The sequence below is a fragment of the Drosophila obscura genome, unplaced genomic scaffold (genome assembly GCF_018151105.1).
Source record: "Drosophila obscura isolate BZ-5 IFL unplaced genomic scaffold, ASM1815110v1 contig_179, whole genome shotgun sequence".
Lineage (NCBI taxonomy): Eukaryota > Metazoa > Arthropoda > Insecta > Diptera > Drosophilidae > Drosophila > Drosophila obscura.
The window spans coordinates 21908-42476 of NW_024542766.1; the positions used below are offsets into that span (position 1 = coordinate 21908).

Genomic DNA, 20569 nt, shown 5'->3' on the forward strand with positions numbered 1-20569 from the left:
TTTTTGGCATTTTTGGTATTTTTTGGTATTTTTTGGTATATTTTGGTATTTAATGGTATTTTTTGTATATTTTGGGTTTTTTGGTATTTTTGCAATTTTTGGTATTTTTTTAGTATATTTGGTATTTTTTGGTATATTTTGGAATTTAATGGTATTTTTTGGATTTTTTGGTATTTTTTAGTATTTTTGGTTTTTTTTTAGTATTTTTGGTATTTTATTAAGTATTTTTGGTATTATTTGGTATTTTTTAGTATTTTTGGTAATATTTGGAATTTTTTTTAGTATTTTTGGTAATATTTGGTATTTTTTGGAATATTTGGTATTTTTTAGTATTTTTTTGGTATTTATGGTATTTTTGGCATTGTGGTAGTTATTGGTATTTTTTGGAAAATTTTGGTATTTAATGGTATTTTTGGGTTTTTTGGTATTTTTTGGTATTTAATGGTATTTTTTGGGTTTTATGGTATTTTTTAGTAATTTTGGTATTTTTTTAGTATTTTTGGTAATATTTGGTATTTTTTAGTATTTTTATGTATTTTTTGGCATAATGTCCCTAGACGGGGTAGCAAAATGCAAGCGAGCGACCGACCGACCACTTTTTATGGAACGGTAGCATCTTCTGCAGCAAATGTCGTCTCGATGAATATTTAATTAGGGAAGCGGCAAGGAGCACCATAGGAAAAATGGAAAAACTTGGCAGCCAACCCAGTGATCCTTGAAAAGGATAAGGCGGTGCCGCTGAACCCCTCTTCGGCTCACTCGTTCGCTGGCTCATTCGTGTTTGTGGTTAGCTCTCTGTCCCATTCCGGTAGTCGATGCGGATCCCTTACCCATCCTTACCCATCGTCTTGATCTAGTTGCTGCGCCTCAAGCTACATATAACCTACAACTATCGCAATTTCAAATACATCCTACGGCTCTAACGGACGTTTTGCGCTCCGCCTTGACTTTAAGGTCCGTCCTCTCCTTGGGAAACCACCCCTGGTGATCCGCAAAGAGCGAGAGAGAAAGTGGTAATTGGTAATTTTTGGTATTTTTGGTATTATTTGGTATTATTTGGTATATTTTGGTATTTTTTGGTATTTATTAGTATTTTTTTTTAGTATTTTTGGTAATTTTTGGTATTTTTGGAATATTTGGTATTTTTTAGTATTTTTTTGGTATTTATGATATTTTTTGGTATATTTTGGTATTTAAGGTATTTTTTGGCATTTTTGGTATTTTTTGGTATTTTTTGGTATATTTTGGTATTTAATGGTATTTTTTGTATATTTTGGGTTTTTTGGTATTTTTGCAATTTTTGGTATTTTTTTAGTATATTTGGTATTTTTTGGTATATTTTGGAATTTAATGGTATTTTTTGGATTTTTTGGTATTTTTTAGTATTTTTGGTTTTTTTTTAGTATTTTTGGTATTTTATTAAGTATTTTTGGTATTATTTGGTATTTTTTAGTATTTTTGGTAATATTTGGAATTTTTTTTAGTATTTTTGGTAATATTTGGTATTTTTTGGAATATTTGGTATTTTTTAGTATTTTTTTGGTATTTATGGTATTTTTGGCATTGTGGTAGTTATTGGTATTTTTTGGAAAATTTTGGTATTTAATGGTATTTTTGGGTTTTTTGGTATTTTTTGGTATTTAATGGTATTTTTTGGGTTTTATGGTATTTTTTAGTAATTTTGGTATTTTTTTAGTATTTTTGGTAATATTTGGTATTTTTTAGTATTTTTATGTATTTTTTGGCATAATGTCCCTAGACGGGGTAGCAAAATGCAAGCGAGCGACCGACCGACCACTTTTTATGGAACGGTAGCATCTTCTGCAGCAAATGTCGTCTCGATGAATATTTAATTAGGGAAGCGGCAAGGAGCACCATAGGAAAAATGGAAAAACTTGGCAGCCAACCCAGTGATCCTTGAAAAGGATAAGGCGGTGCCGCTGAACCCCTCTTCGGCTCACTCGTTCGCTGGCTCATTCGTGTTTGTGGTTAGCTCTCTGTCCCATTCCGGTAGTCGATGCGGATCCCTTACCCATCCTTACCCATCGTCTTGATCTAGTTGCTGCGCCTCAAGCTACATATAACCTACAACTATCGCAATTTCAAATACATCCTACGGCTCTAACGGACGTTTTGCGCTCCGCCTTGACTTTAAGGTCCGTCCTCTCCTTGGGAAACCACCCCTGGTGATCCGCAAAGAGCGAGAGAGAAAGTGAGTGAATTGGTAATTGGTATTTTTGGTATTATTTGGTATTATTTGGTATATTTTGGTATTTTTTGGTATTTATTAGTATTTTTTTAGTATTTTTGGTAATTTTTGGTATTTTTGGAATATTTGGTATTTTTTAGTATTTTTTTGGTATTTATGATATTGGTATATTTTGGTATTTGGTATTTTTTGGCATTTTTGGTATTTTTTGGTATTTTTTGGTATATTTTGGTATTTAATGGTATTTTTGGTATATTTTGGGTTTTTTGGTATTTTTGCAATTTTTGGAATTTTTATTTAGTATATTTGGTATTTTTTGGTATATTTTGGAATTTAATGGTTTGGTATTTTTTGGATTTTTTGGTATTTTTTAGTATTTTTGGTTTTTTTTTAGTATTTTTGGTATTTTATTAAGTATTTTTGGTATTATTTGGTATTTTTTAGTATTTTTTAGTATTTTTGGTAATATTTGGAATTTTTTTTAGTATTTTTGGTAATATTTGGTATTTTTTGGAATATTTGGTATTTTTTAGTATTTTTTTGGTATTTATGGTATTTTTGGCATTGTGGTAGTTATTGGTATTTTTTGGAAAATTTTGGTATTTAATGGTATTTTTGGGTTTTTTGGTATTTTTTGGTATTTAATGGTATTTTTTGGGTTTTATGGTATTTTTTAGTAATTTTGGTATTTTTTTAGTATTTTTGGTAATATTTGGTATTTTTTAGTATTTTTATGTATTTTTTGGCATAATGTCCCTAGACGGGGTAGCAAAATGCAAGCGAGCGACCGACCGACCACTTTTTATGGAACGGTAGCATCTTCTGCAGCAAATGTCGTCTCGATGAATATTTAATTAGGGAAGCGGCAAGGAGCACCATAGGAAAAATGGAAAAACTTGGCAGCCAACCCAGTGATCCTTGAAAAGGATAAGGCGGTGCCGCTGAACCCCTCTTCGGCTCACTCGTTCGCTGGCTCATTCGTGTTTGTGGTTAGCTCTCTGTCCCATTCCGGTAGTCGATGCGGATCCCTTACCCATCCTTACCCATCGTCTTGATCTAGTTGCTGCGCCTCAAGCTACATATAACCTACAACTATCGCAATTTCAAATACATCCTACGGCTCTAACGGACGTTTTGCGCTCCGCCTTGACTTTAAGGTCCGTCCTCTCCTTGGGAAACCACCCCTGGTGATCCGCAAAGAGCGAGAGAGAAAGTGGTAATTGGTAATTTTTGGTATTTTTGGTATTATTTGGTATTATTTGGTATATTTTGGTATTTTTTGGTATTTATTAGATTTTTTTTAGTATTTTTGGTAATTTTTGGTATTTTTGGAATATTTGGTATTTTTTAGTATTTTTTTGGTATTTATGATATTTTTTGGTATATTTTGGTATTTAAGGTATTTTTTGGCATTTTTGGTATTTTTTGGTATTTTTTGGTATATTTTGGTATTTAATGGTATTTTTGGTATATATTTGGGTTTTTTGGTATTTTTGCAATTTTTGGTATTTTTTTAGTATATTTGGTATTTTTTGGTATATTTTGGAATTTAATGGTATTTTTTGGATTTTTTGGTATTTTTTAGTATTTTTGGTTTTTTTTTAGTATTTTTGGTATTTTATTAAGTATTTTTGGTATTTGGTATTTTTTAGTATTTTTGGTAATATTTGGAATTTTTTTTAGTATTTTTGGTAATATTTGGTATTTTTTGGAATATTTGGTATTTTTTAGTATTTTTTTGGTATTTATGGTATTTTTGGCATTGTGGTAGTTATTGGTATTTTTTGGAAAATTTTGGTATTTAATGGTATTTTTGGGTTTTTTGGTATTTTTTGGTATTTAATGGTATTTTTTGGGTTTTATGGTATTTTTTAGTAATTTTGGTATTTTTTTAGTATTTTTGGTAATATTTGGTATTTTTTAGTATTTTTATGTATTTTTTGGCATAATGTCCCTAGACGGGGTAGCAAAATGCAAGCGAGCGACCGACCGACCACTTTTTATGGAACGGTAGCATCTTCTGCAGCAAATGTCGTCTCGATGAATATTTAATTAGGGAAGCGGCAAGGAGCACCATAGGAAAAATGGAAAAACTTGGCAGCCAACCCAGTGATCCTTGAAAAGGATAAGGCGGTGCCGCTGAACCCCTCTTCGGCTCACTCGTTCGCTGGCTCATTCGTGTTTGTGGTTAGCTCTCTGTCCCATTCCGGTAGTCGATGCGGATCCCTTACCCATCCTTACCCATCGTCTTGATCTAGTTGCTGCGCCTCAAGCTACATATAACCTACAACTATCGCAATTTCAAATACATCCTACGGCTCTAACGGACGTTTTGCGCTCCGCCTTGACTTTAAGGTCCGTCCTCTCCTTGGGAAACCACCCCTGGTGATCCGCAAAGAGCGAGAGAGAAAGTGGTAATTGGTAATTTTTGGTATTTTTGGTATTATTTGGTATTATTTGGTATATTTTGGTATTTTTTGGTATTTATTAGTATTTTTTTTAGTATTTTTGGTAATTTTTGGTATTTTTGGAATATTTGGTATTTTTTAGTATTTTTTTGGTATTTATGATATTTTTTGGTATATTTTGGTATTTAAGGTATTTTTTGGCATTTTTGGTATTTTTTGGTATTTTTTGGTATATTTTGGTATTTAATGGTATTTTTTGTATATTTTGGGTTTTTTGGTATTTTTGCAATTTTTGGTATTTTTTTAGTATATTTGGTATTTTTTGGTATATTTTGGAATTTAATGGTATTTTTTGGATTTTTTGGGTATTTTTTAGTATTTTTGGTTTTTTTTTAGTATTTTTGGTATTTTATTAAGTATTTTTGGTATTATTTGGTATTTTTTAGTATTTTTGGTAATATTTGGAATTTTTTTTAGTATTTTTGGTAATATTTGGTATTTTTTGGAATATTTGGTATTTTTTAGTATTTTTTTGGTATTTATGGTATTTTTGGCATTGTGGTAGTTATTGGTATTTTTTGGAAAATTTTGGTATTTAATGGTATTTTTGGGTTTTTTGGTATTTTTTGGTATTTAATGGTATTTTTTGGGTTTTATGGTATTTTTTAGTAATTTTGGTATTTTTTTAGTATTTTTGGTAATATTTGGTATTTTTTAGTATTTTTATGTATTTTTTGGCATAATGTCCCTAGACGGGGTAGCAAAATGCAAGCGAGCGACCGACCGACCACTTTTTATGGAACGGTAGCATCTTCTGCAGCAAATGTCGTCTCGATGAATATTTAATTAGGGAAGCGGCAAGGAGCACCATAGGAAAAATGGAAAAACTTGGCAGCCAACCCAGTGATCCTTGAAAAGGATAAGGCGGTGCCGCTGAACCCCTCTTCGGCTCACTCGTTCGCTGGCTCATTCGTGTTTGTGGTTAGCTCTCTGTCCCATTCCGGTAGTCGATGCGGATCCCTTACCCATCCTTACCCATCGTCTTGATCTAGTTGCTGCGCCTCAAGCTACATATAACCTACAACTATCGCAATTTCAAATACATCCTACGGCTCTAACGGACGTTTTGCGCTCCGCCTTGACTTTAAGGTCCGTCCTCTCCTTGGGAAACCACCCCTGGTGATCCGCAAAGAGCGAGAGAGAGAGAGAGAAAGTGACGCTGCTCAAGGTGTGCGCGCATGCGCAACGTCGTTGTCGCTGTCCTTTGTCCTTTCGTGCATATGCTCAACATACTAGTGGCAAGACCCCTCGGAATTCCCTTACAGCTTGAAGGGGGCCAGACGTTTGCCTTAGTTTTTTTTTCCTGAATAAAATGACATTTGCTGTTTGTTTGGCAGGGAAGCAAACGGCAGGAAAACAGTGCAAAAAAACAACCCAAACTCGATTTCTGCAAATTCATTGCACGTCGAGGGAGCTGCTGCTGCTGCTGATACTGCCCAGCTCCTTTCTTCCTTTCCAAAAATCTTTTGCACCAACACAGCTGCCAGGAGCTGCCAGAAGACGCCAGGAGACCCGCCAGAGAGAAGCCATTGTTCCATTGGCTTTGATTGCAGCTACTTGAGACTTAAGGCACAGAGCGGAGAGATCTGACTTCTAGCAAGGATGCCCAATGAGCCTTTTTCCGCATAAGTAGCGTTTATTTTTGGGCTCATCTTGGCATTGTGAGTGTGCGTGTGTGTGTGTGTGTGTGCGCCCAGGAGGAGCTGGCTACGTGCCCAATTGCTTATTTGGCTAGAGATCTAATGAGGAATGAGGATCGGCAGCAGCATCATCATCGGAAGCCATGAAAGGGATACTACACTCTCAAAGGGCAAATAACAAATAAAAGATCATTTACTAAACATACGAAAACGGTAGAGAGACATTTGAATTGATTTTTGGAAAATAAAAGAAGATCAATGAAAACAATTCAGACAAAAATTAAATGTAAAGGGGTAGCTCTAAGATCCTATTCTTTTACAACAAAAGAAAGCTAATCGACTTGGAAGATCCAAAAAAGATAATCAAGTTTTTTTTTGGAATAACCATCAGTGATTGCAATGGTTATTTATTAATTTAATCTACAAAAAAAAAAGAATAAATACGAGAAAAGATCATTCAGTTTTTGTTGGTATTTTTTAGTATTTTTTGGTGTTTTTGGTATTTGTTGGTATTCTTTTTGTATTTCTGGTATTTTTTAGTATTTTTGGTAATTTTTGGTATTTTTTAGTATTTTTGTTGTATTTTTTTGTATTATTGGTAATTTTTAGTATTTTTGCTATTTTTTGGTATTTTTTAGTATTTTTGGTAATTTTTGGTATTTTTAGTATTTTTGTTGTATTTTTTTGTATTATTGGTAATTGGTAGATTTTTAGTATGTTTTTGGTATTTTTTGTGGTATTTTGTAGGTATTTTGGTATTTTTTGTAATATTTTGATATTTATGGTATTTTTTGGTATTTTTGTATTTTTTGGTATCCTCCCTGCAGTCATAGTAGCTGTCTCTGCCGCGGCACCGCCACCGCGCCCTATCGGCAGCCCCTGCGCTGCTCCTGCCACCCACCACCCACACACGGCATCACCTGCCGTGTCTCCCGGCACCCATGCGCCTTTTTGGCAGCACCTGTTGCTGCATAATCCTCCCCACAGCCATAGTAGCTGTCTCTACCAAGGCCCCGCCACCTCGCCCTATCGGCAGCCCCTGCGCTGCTCCTGCCACCCACCACCCACACACGGCATCATCTGCCGTGTCTCCAGCCACCCATGCGCCGTTTTGGCAGCACCTGCTGCTGCATAATCCTCCCTGCAGCCATAGTAGCTGTCTCTGCCGCGGCACCGCCACCGCGCCCTATCGGCAGCCCCTGCGCTGCTCCTGGCACCCACCACCCACACACGGCATCACCTGCCGTGTCTCCCGCCACCCGTGCGCCTTTTTGACAGCACCTGCTGCTGCACAATCCCCCCTGCAACTATAGTAGCTGTCTAACGCCGGCCCTGAACTCACCAATACTAGCAAACAAAAACACTCATAACAAAATGGCGCTAGCACCAATCAGAGAAGAGACAAAATCGGTATTTGCTGGTCGCATTCAGGGCCGGTTAGCGGGGCGGTCGGCCTGGGCGCCAAATTTTAGGGGGCGCCAAATTCCCTTAATTTGTTCATTTCAGGGAAAAAAAATAAAAGGGCGCCTCTTCTCATGTTTGCCCCGGGCGTCTAACGACGGCCCTGCTCCTGCCACCAGCCACCCACACACGGCATCACCTGACGTGTCTCCCGCCACCCTTGCGCCTTTTATGCAGCACCTGCTGCTGCACAATCCTCCCTGCAGCCATAGTAGCTGTATCTGCCGCGGCCACGCCACCACGCCCTATCGACAGCCCCTGCTGCTCCTGCCACCCACCACCCACACACGGCATCACCACGCCCTATCGACAGCCCCTGCTGCTCCTGCCACCCACCACCCACACACGGCTCACCCCCTCCCCCGCCTTTGCAGCACCTGTTGCTGCCTCCCCAGCCATAGTAGCTTCCACCAAGGCCCCGCCACCTCCCCTATCGGCAGCCCGCTGCTCCCCACCCACCACCCACACACGGCATCATCTGCCGTGTCTCCAGCCACCCATGCGCCTTTTTGGCAGCACCTGCTGCTGCATAATCCCCCCTGCAGCCATAGTAGCTGTCTCTGCCGCGGCACCTCCACCGCGCCCTATCGGCAGCCCCTGCGCTGCTCCTGGCACCCACCACCCACACACGGCATCACCTGCCGTGTCTCCCGCCACCCGTGCGCCTTTTTGACAGCACCTGCTGCTGCACAATCCCCCCTGCAACTATAGTAGCTGTCTAACGCCGGCCCTGAACTCACCAATACTAGCAAACAAAAACACTCATAACAAAATGGCGCTAGCACCAATCAGAGAAGAGACAAAATCGGTATTTGCTGGTCGCATTCAGGGCCGGTTAGCGGGGCGGTCGGCCTGGGCGCCAAATTTTAGGGGGCGCCAAATTCCCTTAATTTGTTCATTTCAGGGAAAAAAAATAAAAGGGCGCCTCTTCTCATGTTTGCCCCGGGCGTCTAACGACGGCCCTGCTCCTGCCACCAGCCACCCACACACGGCATCACCTGACGTGTCTCCCGCCACCCTTGCGCCTTTTATGCAGCACCTGCTGCTGCACAATCCTCCCTGCAGCCATAGTAGCTGTATCTGCCGCGGCCACGCCACCACGCCCTATCGACAGCCCCTGCTGCTCCTGCCACCCACCACCCACACACGGCATCACCTGCCTTCTCTCCCGCCACCCGCGCGCCTTTTTGACAGCACCTGCTGCTGCACAATCCCCCCTGCAGCCATAGTAGCTGTCTCTGTCGCGGCACCGCCTCCGCGCCCTATCGGCAGCCCCTGCGCTGATCCTGCCACCCACCACCCACACACGGCATCATCTGCCGTGTCTCTCCATGCGCCGTTTTGGCAGCACCTGCTGCTGCATAATCCTCCCTGCAGCCATAGTAGCTGTCTCTGCCGCGGCACCGCCACCGCGCCCTATCGGCAGCCCCTGCGCTGCTCCTGGCACCCACCACCCACACACGGCATCACCTGCCGTGTCTCCCGCCACCCGTGCGCCTTTTTGACAGCACCTGCTGCTGCACAATCCCCCCTGCAACTATAGTAGCTGTCTAACGCCGGCCCTGAACTTACCAATACTAGCAAACAAAAACACTCATAACAAAATGGCGCTAGCACCAATCAGAGAAGAGACAAAATCGGTATTTGCTGGTCGCATTCAGGGCCGGTTAGCGGGGCGGTCGGCCTGGGCGCCAAATTTTAGGGGGCGCCAAATTCCCTTAATTTGTTCATTTCAGGGAAAAAAAATAAAAGGGCGCCTCTTCTCATGTTTGCCCCGGGCGTCTAACGACGGCCCTGCTCCTGCCACCAGCCACCCACACACGGCATCACCTGACGTGTCTCCCGCCACCCTTGCGCCTTTTATGCAGCACCTGCTGCTGCACAATCCTCCCTGCAGCCATAGTAGCTGTATCTGCCGCGGCCACGCCACCACGCCCTATCGACAGCCCCTGCTGCTCCTGCCACCCACCACCCACACACGGCATCACCTGCCGTCTCTCCCGCCACCCGTGCGCCTTTTTGACAGCACCTGCTGCTGCACAATCCTTCCTGCAGCCATAGTAGCTGTCTCTGCCGCGGCCCCGCCTCCGCGCCCTATCGGCAGCCCCTGCGCTGATCCTGCCACCCACCTCCACACCACGGCATCACCTGCCGTTCCTGTACCTGGATGAAGAGGAATGCATGGTAGCTACGTATGTATGTCGGATGCTGCTTTCTACAGGAGGTGGCCAAGGCGTGTATTATAATGGATATGGCGTTCATTAGTCAATGAGGGCATCTTGCCATGTGTATAATTTGTACATTGAAAAAGGCATATCCTATCATATGTTTATGGTGGCTAGCCGCAGGTTTAAGTGTGGCAGCAGCCATCGATTTATTTCAGGGTGCCTTAATATATATATATAAATATATATATAAAATATATATAAACGACGACACATTCGTTTTATGTTGTTTTTGTTTGAACCTTAATATGTAAATAATCCAATAAAAAGGACTTCTAAAAACTAGCCAATCCTAAACAAAATTCATTGAGGAATTGGATAAAATTATTTGTTTAGGGCTGAGAATCCCAGCTAGCTAGTAATATTAAACGGAATATCAAAATTGACGAATTTCATAACACAAAACTTGGTTGACCAGCAACACTGACGTCACATTTAGTCAACATTTACGTTTTATGCTTTGGCCGCTTTTGCTTGAACCTTAATATGTAAACAATCCAATGAAAAATAGTTCTGAAAACTAACCAGTCCTAAACAAAATTCATTGAGGAATTGGATAAAATTATTTGTTTAGGGCTGAGAGTCCCAGCTAGCTAGTAATATTAAACGGAATATCAAAATTGACGAATTTCATATCACAAAATATCACGGTATGGCAGCCCGCAGCTACTACGAATTGCAGGAGTCTTAAATAATAATATGTAAATAATCCAATAAAAAGGACTTCTAAAAACTAGCCAATCCTAAACAAAATTTATTGAGGAATTGGATAAAATTATTTGTTTAGGGCTGAGAATCCCAGCTAGCTAGTAATATTAAACGGAATATCAAAATTGACGAATTTCATAACACAAAACTTGGTTGACCAGCAACACTGACGTCACATTTAGTCAACATTTACGTTTTATGCTTTGGCCGCTTTTGCTTGAACCTTAATATGTAAACAATCCAATGAAAAATAGTTCTGAAAACTAACCAGTCCTAAACAAAATTCATTGAGGAATTGGATAAAATTATTTGTTTAGGGCTGAGAGTCCCAGCTAGCTAGTAATATTAAACGGAATATCAAAATTGACGAATTTCATATCACAAAATATCACGGTATGGCAGCCCGCAGCTACTACGAATTGCAGGAGTCTGGTAACGTCACAAAACTTGGTTGACCAGCAACACTGACGTCACATTTAGTCAACATTTACGTTTTATGCTTTGGCCGCTTTTGTTTGAACCTTAATATGTAAACAATCCAATGAAAAATAGTTCTGAAAACTAACCAGTCCTAAACAAAATTCATTGAGGAATTGGATAAAATTATTTGTTTAGGGCTGAGAGTCCCAGCTAGCTAGTAATATTAAACGGAATATCAAAATTGACGAATTTCATATCACAAATATCACGGTATGGCAGCCCGCGGCTCTTGCAGGAGTCTGGTAACGTCACAAAACTTGGTTGATCAGCAACACTGACGTCACATTTAGTCAACATTTACGTTTTATGATTTGGCCGCTTTTGTTTAAACCTTAATATGTAAACAATCCAATAAAATGGACTTCTAAAAACTAACCAATCCTAAACAAAATTCATTGAGGAATTGGATAAAATTATTTGTTTAGGGCTGAGAGTCCCAGCTAGCTAGTAATATTAAACGGAATATCAAAATTGACGAATTTCATATCACAAAATATCACGGTATGGCAGCCCGCAGCTACTACGAATTGCAGGAGTCTGGTAACGTCACAAAACTTGGTTGACCAGCAACACTGACGTCACATTTAGTCAACATTTACGTTTTATGCTTTGGCCGATTTTGTTTGAACCTTAATATGTAAATAATCCAATAAAATGGACTTCTAAAAACTAGCCAATCCTAAACAAAATTCATTGAGGAATTGGATAAAATTATTTGTTTAGGGCTGAGAGTCCCAGCTAGCTCGTAATATTAAACGGAATATCAAAATTGACGAATTTCATATCACAAAACTTGGTTGACCAGCAACACTGACGTCACATTTAGTCAACATTTACGTTTTATGCTTTGGCCGCTTTTGTTTGAACCTTAATATGTAAACAATCCAATGAAAAATAGTTCTGAAAACTAGCCAATCCTAAACAAAATTTATTGAGGAATTGGATTAAATTATTTGTTTAGGGCTGAGAGTCCCAGCTAGCTAGTAATATTAAACGGAATATCAAAATTGACGAATTTCATATCACAAAATATCACGGTATGGCAGCCCGCAGCTACTACGAATTGCAGGAGTATGGTAACGCCACAAAACGACGACACATTCGTTTTATGTTGTTTTTGTTTGAACCTTAATATGTAAATAATCCAATAAAAAGGACCTCTAAAAACTAGCCCATCCTAAACAAAATTCATTGAGGAATTGGATAAAATGATTTGTTTAGGGCTGAGAGTCCCAGCTAGCTAGTAATATTAAACGGAATATCAAAATCGAGGAATATCAACGTTGAATGTTTGGAAAAAAACAATCGATACTGCCGTAATAGTATCAGGCTCAAATAATTATTAAAAAACCATTGAAACCTTTTAGGAACTTGTCCATTGTAAAAATTAGATGCCACCTATCGATTTTTTTACAAATTTGTATTCGTATTTTATAGCAGCTAATCCATATCATAAAAAAATACCATAAACATATCAAAAGCGCAACGACTGTAGCTCGATACTATCATGCTAGTCGCAAAACCGTCGATAGTAGAGACTAGCAGTAAAATATCGATACTATCGATAGTGCCCTCGATGGTTTGACACCTCTAGTATGAATGTATTCATTCGAATGTATGAATGTATTCATTCGAATGTATGAATGTATTCATTCGAATGTATGAATGTATTCGCCTTTTGGCCATGCGCCTTTTTGGCAGCCCCTGCTGCTGCACAATCCTCCCTGCAGCCATAGTAGCTGTCTCTGCCGTGGCACCGCCTCCGCGCCCTATCGGCAGCCCCTGCGCTGATCCTGCCACCCACTTCCCACAGACGGCATGTATGTATGTATGAATGTATTCATTCGAATGTATGAATGTATTCATTCGAATTTATGAATGTATTCATTCGAATTTATGAATGTATTCATTCGAATGTATGAATGTATTCATTCGAATGTATGAATGTATTCGCCTTTTGGCCATGCGCCTTTTTGGCAGCCCCTGCTGCTGCACAATCCTCCCTGCAGCCATAGTAGCTGTCTCTGTCGCGGCACCGCCTCCGCGCCCTATCGGCAGCCCCTGCGCTGATCCTGCCACCCACCTCCACCCCACGGCAACACCTGCCGTGTCTCGCGCCACCCATGCGCCTTTTTGGCAGCCCCTGCTGCTGCACAATCCTCCCTGCAGCCATAGTAGCTGTCTCTGTCGCGGCACCGCCTCCGCGCCCTATCGGCAGCCCCTGCGCTGATCCTGCCACCCACTTCCCACACACGGCATGTATGTATGTATGAATGTATTCATTCGAATTTATGAATGTATTCATTCGAATGTATGAATGTATTCATTCGAATTTATGAATGTTTTCATTCGAATGTATGAATGTATTCGCCTTTTGGCCATGCGCCTTTTTGGCAGCCCCTGCTGCTGCACAATCCTCCCTGCAGCCATAGTAGCTGTCTCTGCCGCGGCCCCGCCACCGCGCCTTATCGGCAACCACTGCGCTGCTCCTGCCACCCCCCTCTCATCCATCGGCATCACCTGCCGTTTTGCAAAGAGAATTGTTCGGCTTGTCGCAAGACATTTGATCAGTGTCGATAAAATGGATATACCTGAAGATATAGCGATCCAAACCTGAAATTAGCCTCTGTTTTGAGGGTTCCTTGACTTTGGAATTTTTTTAAATATTTTTCGTATCGTATAAGCCTGTTTTCAGATGTTAGTTCTTTAGGGGCATTCATGAGTTTGTCGAAAGAATACCAGAGCTATGCATTGCTTTTGGGTAATTGCCATCCAGTTTTTAGATTCGGCTGCATTTGCCGCGCCCTATCGGCAGCACCTGCGCGGATCCTGCCACCCCCCTCCCACTATCACCTGCCTCACCTGCCGTTCCTGTTCCAGGACCTGTTCCTGTTGCAAATGTTGCGGATTGGGATTCCGATTAAAATTTGGGATCAGGATTGCAGTTTAACAAGCCCTGAAGGCATAGCGACATATCTCCTGGCAGGCCCTAGCGACATATCTCTTGCTGAAAAATGTATGGCACGACATATGTCGCACGTTGAATTACATACATATGTGTGTACATATGTATATCCTGGGGTGAGGTGATTGTTGCCGTTGCCTGCCCCTGTGCAGCACACACACACACACACACACACATACACACAGCTTATTAGCTCTCTCTCTCTCGCCCGGCCCCCCATTTCTATCTCTTGCTGCTCCTCTGGTCACGGGTTCTGGGCAGAGCCATTAAGTGCGACGGCTGACACTTTGACTTGCCCAGCGGAGCAGCAGAGGCTGCCTTTGTGTCCTTTGATTTCCTTTTATGTGGCGACCATAAAGTGGAACGTCGAAGCAGTCTAGAAGCGGAAAGATGCTAAAGCTTTAGCTTTAAATACATTCCAGGAACAGCAGCAGCAGCATCAAAATCGGTGGCAACACAGTCATGTCATCAGCTGGCCATAAATGCCTCCATTGTTGGCCCCAGAATGGAGTTCCATCACAGTTGCCTCACACACACACACACATGACATGTGGCAGGGTGGCACGGGCACTTTGAAGGCTTCTCCGTTATCCATTCGTTGTCAGCTATCCCAGGCCCCTGCCCCTTGCCCTCCCAAAATGGTTGTAAATTATTTTCACTATTTACTGGATTTAGGATTCAATATTGAACACGTTGTTTTAAAATTTAATTTAATTTTGGTTGTTGGTTGGCGTTGTGTATTCTTATTTCGAGCCGCGATGCCCAGTCGCAACCCTTGATTATTGGATATCAACAAGAATTGCGTTTGGACAATCATAGCTAAAAATCGAATTAACCAAATATTTTGATAAGATTCCTCGGCACTCCTCTGGATGCTGCATTCAGCGCTGAAAGTTTAAATCTTTTCTATCTGCTTCTGTGTCGTGGAAACTTGACCAAACTGCTCCCTGGATATCTCATGGCACTTCATGGGCGGGGGGAACTGCAAATGGGATGAAGAGAATAGATCCGAAAATAATTTCCCTGAAATAAAAAGCCCTTGTTAATTCGGACAAATGTATTTACATGTTTCTTTAAAATCTTTAAAATTAAATGGGTCCGCGCTTTTCAAATTTAAAATAAGGCGCGGCACTGCTGTGAAACTTCCAGTGGAACCACTAGGCACTGCTGTGGTTTTGCGGATTGGGATTCTGATTGAAATTTGGGATCAGGATTGCAGTTTAATATGCCCTGAAGGCATAGCGACATATCTCCTGACCACATATCTCCTGGCAGGCTCTAGCGACATATCTCCTGCTGAAAAACGTATGCCAGGAGATATGTCCCCCGTTAATTACATATGTAAATATATTCTGGGGGTGAGGTGATTGGGGTGTTGCGGATTGGGATTACGATTGAAATTTTGGATCAGGATTGCAGTTTAATGTGACGTTGAAGACGGTGTCTTCCGAAAGGAGAAGCTATTCGAGGCATTCGTATCCTTGCTGGCCAGTGATAAGCGGAGTTATGCCCGTCCGCAGAGACCTGTGACGAGTTGATAAAACTGTCCTTCTGACCCTCGGGGTGTATCTCCTCCTATATCTCCGCTTAATTACGCTGTGCTGCGTTTATTAGCGCCACAGTGCGCTCTAGTCGCTCGCTCTCTCACTCTCTCTCTAGCTCTCTTTGCAACACGCGAAACCCTGAAATGGCAGTCGCAGACTCATAAGACTCTGGATTATCATAGATTACAGGAGCAGCCGCGAGCCAACTCATTCATTGTTTTCACTGTCATCCCAACACTGTATAAGCAAACCCGGCAGACATACTCGTAGAACCTGCCAGTCATCATCAGATTGCAAAGTCGACCAGCCAGTTTATAGGGCACCTATTATTTCCTTCATTCTGATAAAAATCATTTCTCCTTCTTTTTTTCTCCACCATAAGCCGAAAATTGTGTTCCTTCCTATGAAAAATATATACATTTTCCCAAATAAACACATTTTTTATTTTCAGGGAGATTATATTAAGTACAAATCTCACAACAACGCAATGATTATATTAATGAAATAAATACAGGCGTGGAAAATTATGACGATAGTGTGACATCTCAAGAGTCAGCTCCTCAAAACGCGCCACAATGCGACCACCAGTAGCAATGGCAGGGAGCTCCTGCTGCATCAGGAGATGGTTGGCTTTGTCGTCGTAGCGCCGGCGTCCTTCACTTGCTTGACCATCTAAGTAAACTTATCCTGCTCGTACTAGCGCAGCGCCCCGTAGTCCACTCATAGCTCAGTGGTCAATGGCGCTGGCACTGAGATCGGTGGCCAGGCCATCACTGCTGGCCTTCATTGTACTTGTGCCATTTCCATTGCTTGCCCGGTGAGTGGAAGACTTATGGGTGCTGCGGCTAATCAGTGTCGAAGGCGCTTCCACGGGTTTATCATTCTCGGGCTCGGGCTCTGGCTGAACCTCGCCACGCAAATTGGACAGTACGCCCTGTGAGTCGCCGCGATAGAGAAGGCCAGTATCTCCTGGACATTGGGCACATTGGGCCGCCGTGTGCTGATGATGCTGATGGCTACGCCGTTTCAGGGCGGCGGGCACCAACGGTGAGGAGAGGCTGTGGGTGCTGTTGCTGCCCGTTCCGCTAGTGCTGGACAGGCCATCGTCGTCGGCACTGTTGTTGTGCGACATATTGTCGTCAGAGTCGGAGGAGAGTCGCTCCAGACGTCCGTCGATTCCGACTCGTAATCACTGTTGGAGCTCTGATGGCAGATGAGCTGCTGGCAGCTTTCGTAGATCTGGGCTAAATAGAGCTCGTCCCCATTATCGCAGTAGTTTAGAAGATTGTCCAGCACATTCGAAGACTGCCCCGTCGCTGCGACTGCGCCTGCCGCTGCTGCTGCTACGCTGGCGCTGGTGTTTGCTTGTTTTTGGTTTATCACCTTTTAACAATTGTTTGTTGCATGCGCGATTGTTACGCGGCTGCTGTTTTTGTTTTGTTTTGGTTTTTTGTGTCTTAGTTGTCTCGCTCCGGCCAGTGGTGTGACCAGAGGTGTGCACTGCATTCCGTACGGTTACACTACTCAGACAGCTGCCGCTGCCGACGGTCACACAGATTCCCAGCATTGGAAAAAAAATATATACATAAATACATTTTCACGAATAAACAAAATTATTTTATTTCACGGAGATTATATCAAATAGAGATCCTACAAAATGGAACGCAATAATGGGTAAAGTAGTGGAAGAAATAAAGTCGTGGCGTGGTGGCAAAACCAAGTGTAAAATTGTGATAAACGGGGAAATTTTTGACGTGTGTGTGCCGTTTTGACGACAAAACTGTTTACATACATACACTTTTATGCATGTTTTTTTTTACCGTTTTCTTTCACAGACGCTACCCATATATACGCCGCCAGGGCAGTGGGCACAACAATTACCACCATCACCACAACAACAATGCAAACTCCACTACGTCTGCAGCAGGATCAACAAATGCAACACAATATAGCAATCATAGCATTAACAACTCTCCTTCAGCTGTCATGACGGGGGCACAAAACAGTAATGCACTATATGCAACGGTGCTGCCGCCATCACAAAATGTGGCTATTTCTCAACATGACGAATTAATTCGGTACATACGGGAGGCTTGGATCAAGGTAAGCGTAAATCGAAACAGACAATTATAGTAAAGTACTAAATTTTGCCAATACATTAAAGTTTCTGTTTCTCATTTTGCTTTGCAAATATTTTGTTTTCTAATCATTTCGATAGGTTTATGAGCAGGGCACACCTGTTATTTACTGCAACGAATCTGATAATCAATTGAAAAATTTCAAGCCATTTAATTTGGAGGAGTATTGGGGGCAGCGTCTGGTCCAGAATATACACGTGACGACAACAAATGCCAGCGGACATCAGTGAGAATTGGAAAAGGGACGGTGGCTTCTGTTACATGGTAGTAATAAAATAAATTAATACTTTTTAATCAGGGTGCCTATCCAGTTTTTTGACTTATTCCCATGTTATTGGAATTCAAATCTACCACATTGTTTACGACCTGTTTTGTACCATATGTGTGGGTATACAGATTTATTAAAAAAAAAAAAACACTGCCAGCTGAAAGGCAATTATATATTTAATAAAACCGTTATTGATATATAGTCAACTTTATTTCAATGGCACCCTACATTTAGCATTCTATCTGCATTTACATATGTAAGTGTTTTGAATTGTGCGCGCCTTTTTTAATTATCTAAAGAAACGGTAATAAACAATGCATAGGAAAGTAAATTTGTTGCGTATTATTGATTAGACGACCACTCGATGAATCTGCGTTGATTGTGATGAACATACTCATAAACACTACGTCTCTACTAAGCTGTCTTTAAATTTTCCATTTTGGCTTTCGTTGCTGTTGCAAATTTTAAAACACGTGCAACTAACACTGCACTAAAATGCCTTCTGCCTATTGAAAGCATGCATTAATTGAGATTTACCATTCTAATATAAAAGACAAACAAATGAAGACGAATCAAATTGCTTTGTATTGAAGGGCATTTAGTTTTATAAAATGGTTTTATTTTCCGTTCAATGTTTACATGCCCGTTCTTTTTCAAGCTATAGTTTCTGAAACTGACGCTTAGACCATTTTGCGCAACAGTCGGTTGATCTGGTCTTCACGGTTGCCGAAATCACCTCCATTAACGTAGTGATTAGCCTTCTTGCGCCAGCCACCGGTGGGGGTGTTTAGCTTGAACGGCCACAGGAAATTTGATGCGTACTTGAAATTGGGTCCAACGGTGAAGATTTCATGAACCAAATCCTCAACGCACTGAATATTGTGAGCCTGGCGCAGTTTGCGCTCTATCACAAAGTTGTCAGTGATGGGAACACGCTGACGGCTGTGCTTGACATAGCCGCGCTTGTAAATAAGCTCGCGCACCGACTTCAGATTGGGGTAGCCCCAGGTGATATAGGGCTCGGCAATACGAAGCATGTTGATGGTAGCCTTGTTCAACTTAATGAAGACACCGTTGTTAATTTGGCGCAGTCGGAAAAGCTGCAACACTTTGCGAACCTTGGGGGCAACCTTGTTGATACTTAAAGATAATAAAAGGTTGATAAATAAACAGTACGGTACAACATGGTGGCACATTACATACCCACGGATACGCACGACAAATGCCAGTTTGGCCTCTGCCGGCACATAAAACTGGTTACGCTTCTTTGCCAGACGACGCAGCTTAATCTCACGCTGGTCAGACTTAATGTACTCATTCTGGTACTTTTCGGCACGGACCAGATTTTCCTTCTTTCGCAACGCAATAACAGCGGCGCGCTTGAGACGACGCTTTGACTCAGCGGCACGCTTGCTGATTTGTTTCTTGCTGAATTTCAGCTTTGATTCCGGCACAGCGGGCAGCTTTTTAGCTGCAGGTTTCTTGACGACCGTAGCAGGCATCTGTTAATGACACAAATTCGTTTAATTTAAACACAGTCTTTTTCAAATACAATGTATATTTCATAAAAAATATTCCACTAACCTCTTAACACTGCACACGTTGGTAAAAGAAAGGGAAGGAAAGAGCGGAAGCATGTAGTACGCCATGTTCCAAATGTCAAAATTCGATCAAAGCAACTCTGCGTTACAGTGCTGCAAAACGAATGCGTTAATGTAGAGTTACATTGAAGTGACATCGTATTAGTTTTTTCTCGGTATATTTTGAAAATGAGCAATCATTCGGTATATTTCTGAGGGCCGTCACACGCATGGCTCATTTTTACGTTACATGATGAGCTCCAATTGGCATTTTATATATTTATATATAGTACACCGTTTGCCTACATTGTCAAAGGGGAGAAATGTTATATAATAAATTATGTAAATAAAAATAAAGATTCACGTCATTCCATACGCGTTCCCGTATAATACATTTGATTTGTATGGGAAAAATTTCAGTAACATGGGGAAATGAAGTAGCAGCATTGTTGTGCAACTTTGGCACGAAATGAGCAACAATCTGCATACCTTAATACCTTGGGAAAATGGATATTATGGACTTGAGATATTGTTTGAATTTTCAGGCTCCAATTAATGCAAAAACTACCAGTCTCTGTTCTAAAGACTTTAACAAAGTTTTGCAGCTCACGACTACCAATAATAGGTATCAGAACCGGGATAAATGTATTTATAACACACAAACATGTGCATTAATATGTAAAAAACATGTCAATCTAGGATAAAATCATAAATAATGTTTCAATGGAGCTTGGAACAAAACATTTAACACCAATTAAAAGAAATAAGGTATACAAAAGTACATACGCATAGAAGATACTTGGTTGACCACCAACACTGACGAAACATTTAGTCAACATTTAAGTTTTATGCTTTGGCCGTTTTTGTTTGAACCTTAATATGT

General features: G+C 41.2%; 2 protein-coding genes across 2 annotated transcripts; one reads left to right on the plus strand and one right to left on the minus strand.

The window, feature by feature from the left end:
* Nucleotides 1-17244: 17244 nt before the first annotated feature.
* On the plus strand, nt 17245-18132 carry LOC111074180. Its single transcript, XM_022366880.2, has 3 exons — nt 17245-17374; nt 17536-17803; nt 17919-18132. The coding sequence occupies exons 1-3, from the start codon at nt 17358-17360 to the stop codon at nt 18066-18068; spliced, it is 435 nt and encodes a 144-aa protein (XP_022222572.1). The 5' UTR covers nt 17245-17357; the 3' UTR covers nt 18069-18132.
* Nucleotides 18133-18703: 571 nt separating this feature from the next.
* LOC111074176 (60S ribosomal protein L7) lies at nt 18704-19793 on the minus strand. The gene is made up of 3 exons (XM_022366877.2): nt 19691-19793; nt 19310-19608; nt 18704-19246 (listed from the first exon to the last, which is right to left on the minus strand). The coding sequence occupies exons 2-3, from the start codon at nt 19606-19608 to the stop codon at nt 18787-18789; spliced, it is 759 nt and encodes a 252-aa protein (XP_022222569.1). The 5' UTR covers nt 19691-19793; the 3' UTR covers nt 18704-18786.
* Nucleotides 19794-20569: the final 776 nt, after the last annotated feature.

What these genes read in the sequence shown, in the direction of transcription:
- LOC111074180 (XM_022366880.2), top strand. An exon ending in TACGGGAGGCTTGGATCAAG is followed by an intron (nt 17,804 to 17,918) that starts GTAAGCGTAAAT and finishes TCATTTCGATAG; the next exon opens with GTTTATGAGCAGGGCACACC.
- LOC111074176 (XM_022366877.2), bottom strand. Translation starts at nt 19,608, where the DNA reads ATGCCTGCTACGGTCGTCAAGAAACCTGCAGCTAAAAAGCTGCCCGCT. An exon ending in TTTGTCGTGCGTATCCGTGG is followed by an intron (nt 19,247 to 19,309) that starts GTATGTAATGTG and finishes ATTATCTTTAAG; the next exon opens with TATCAACAAGGTTGCCCCCA.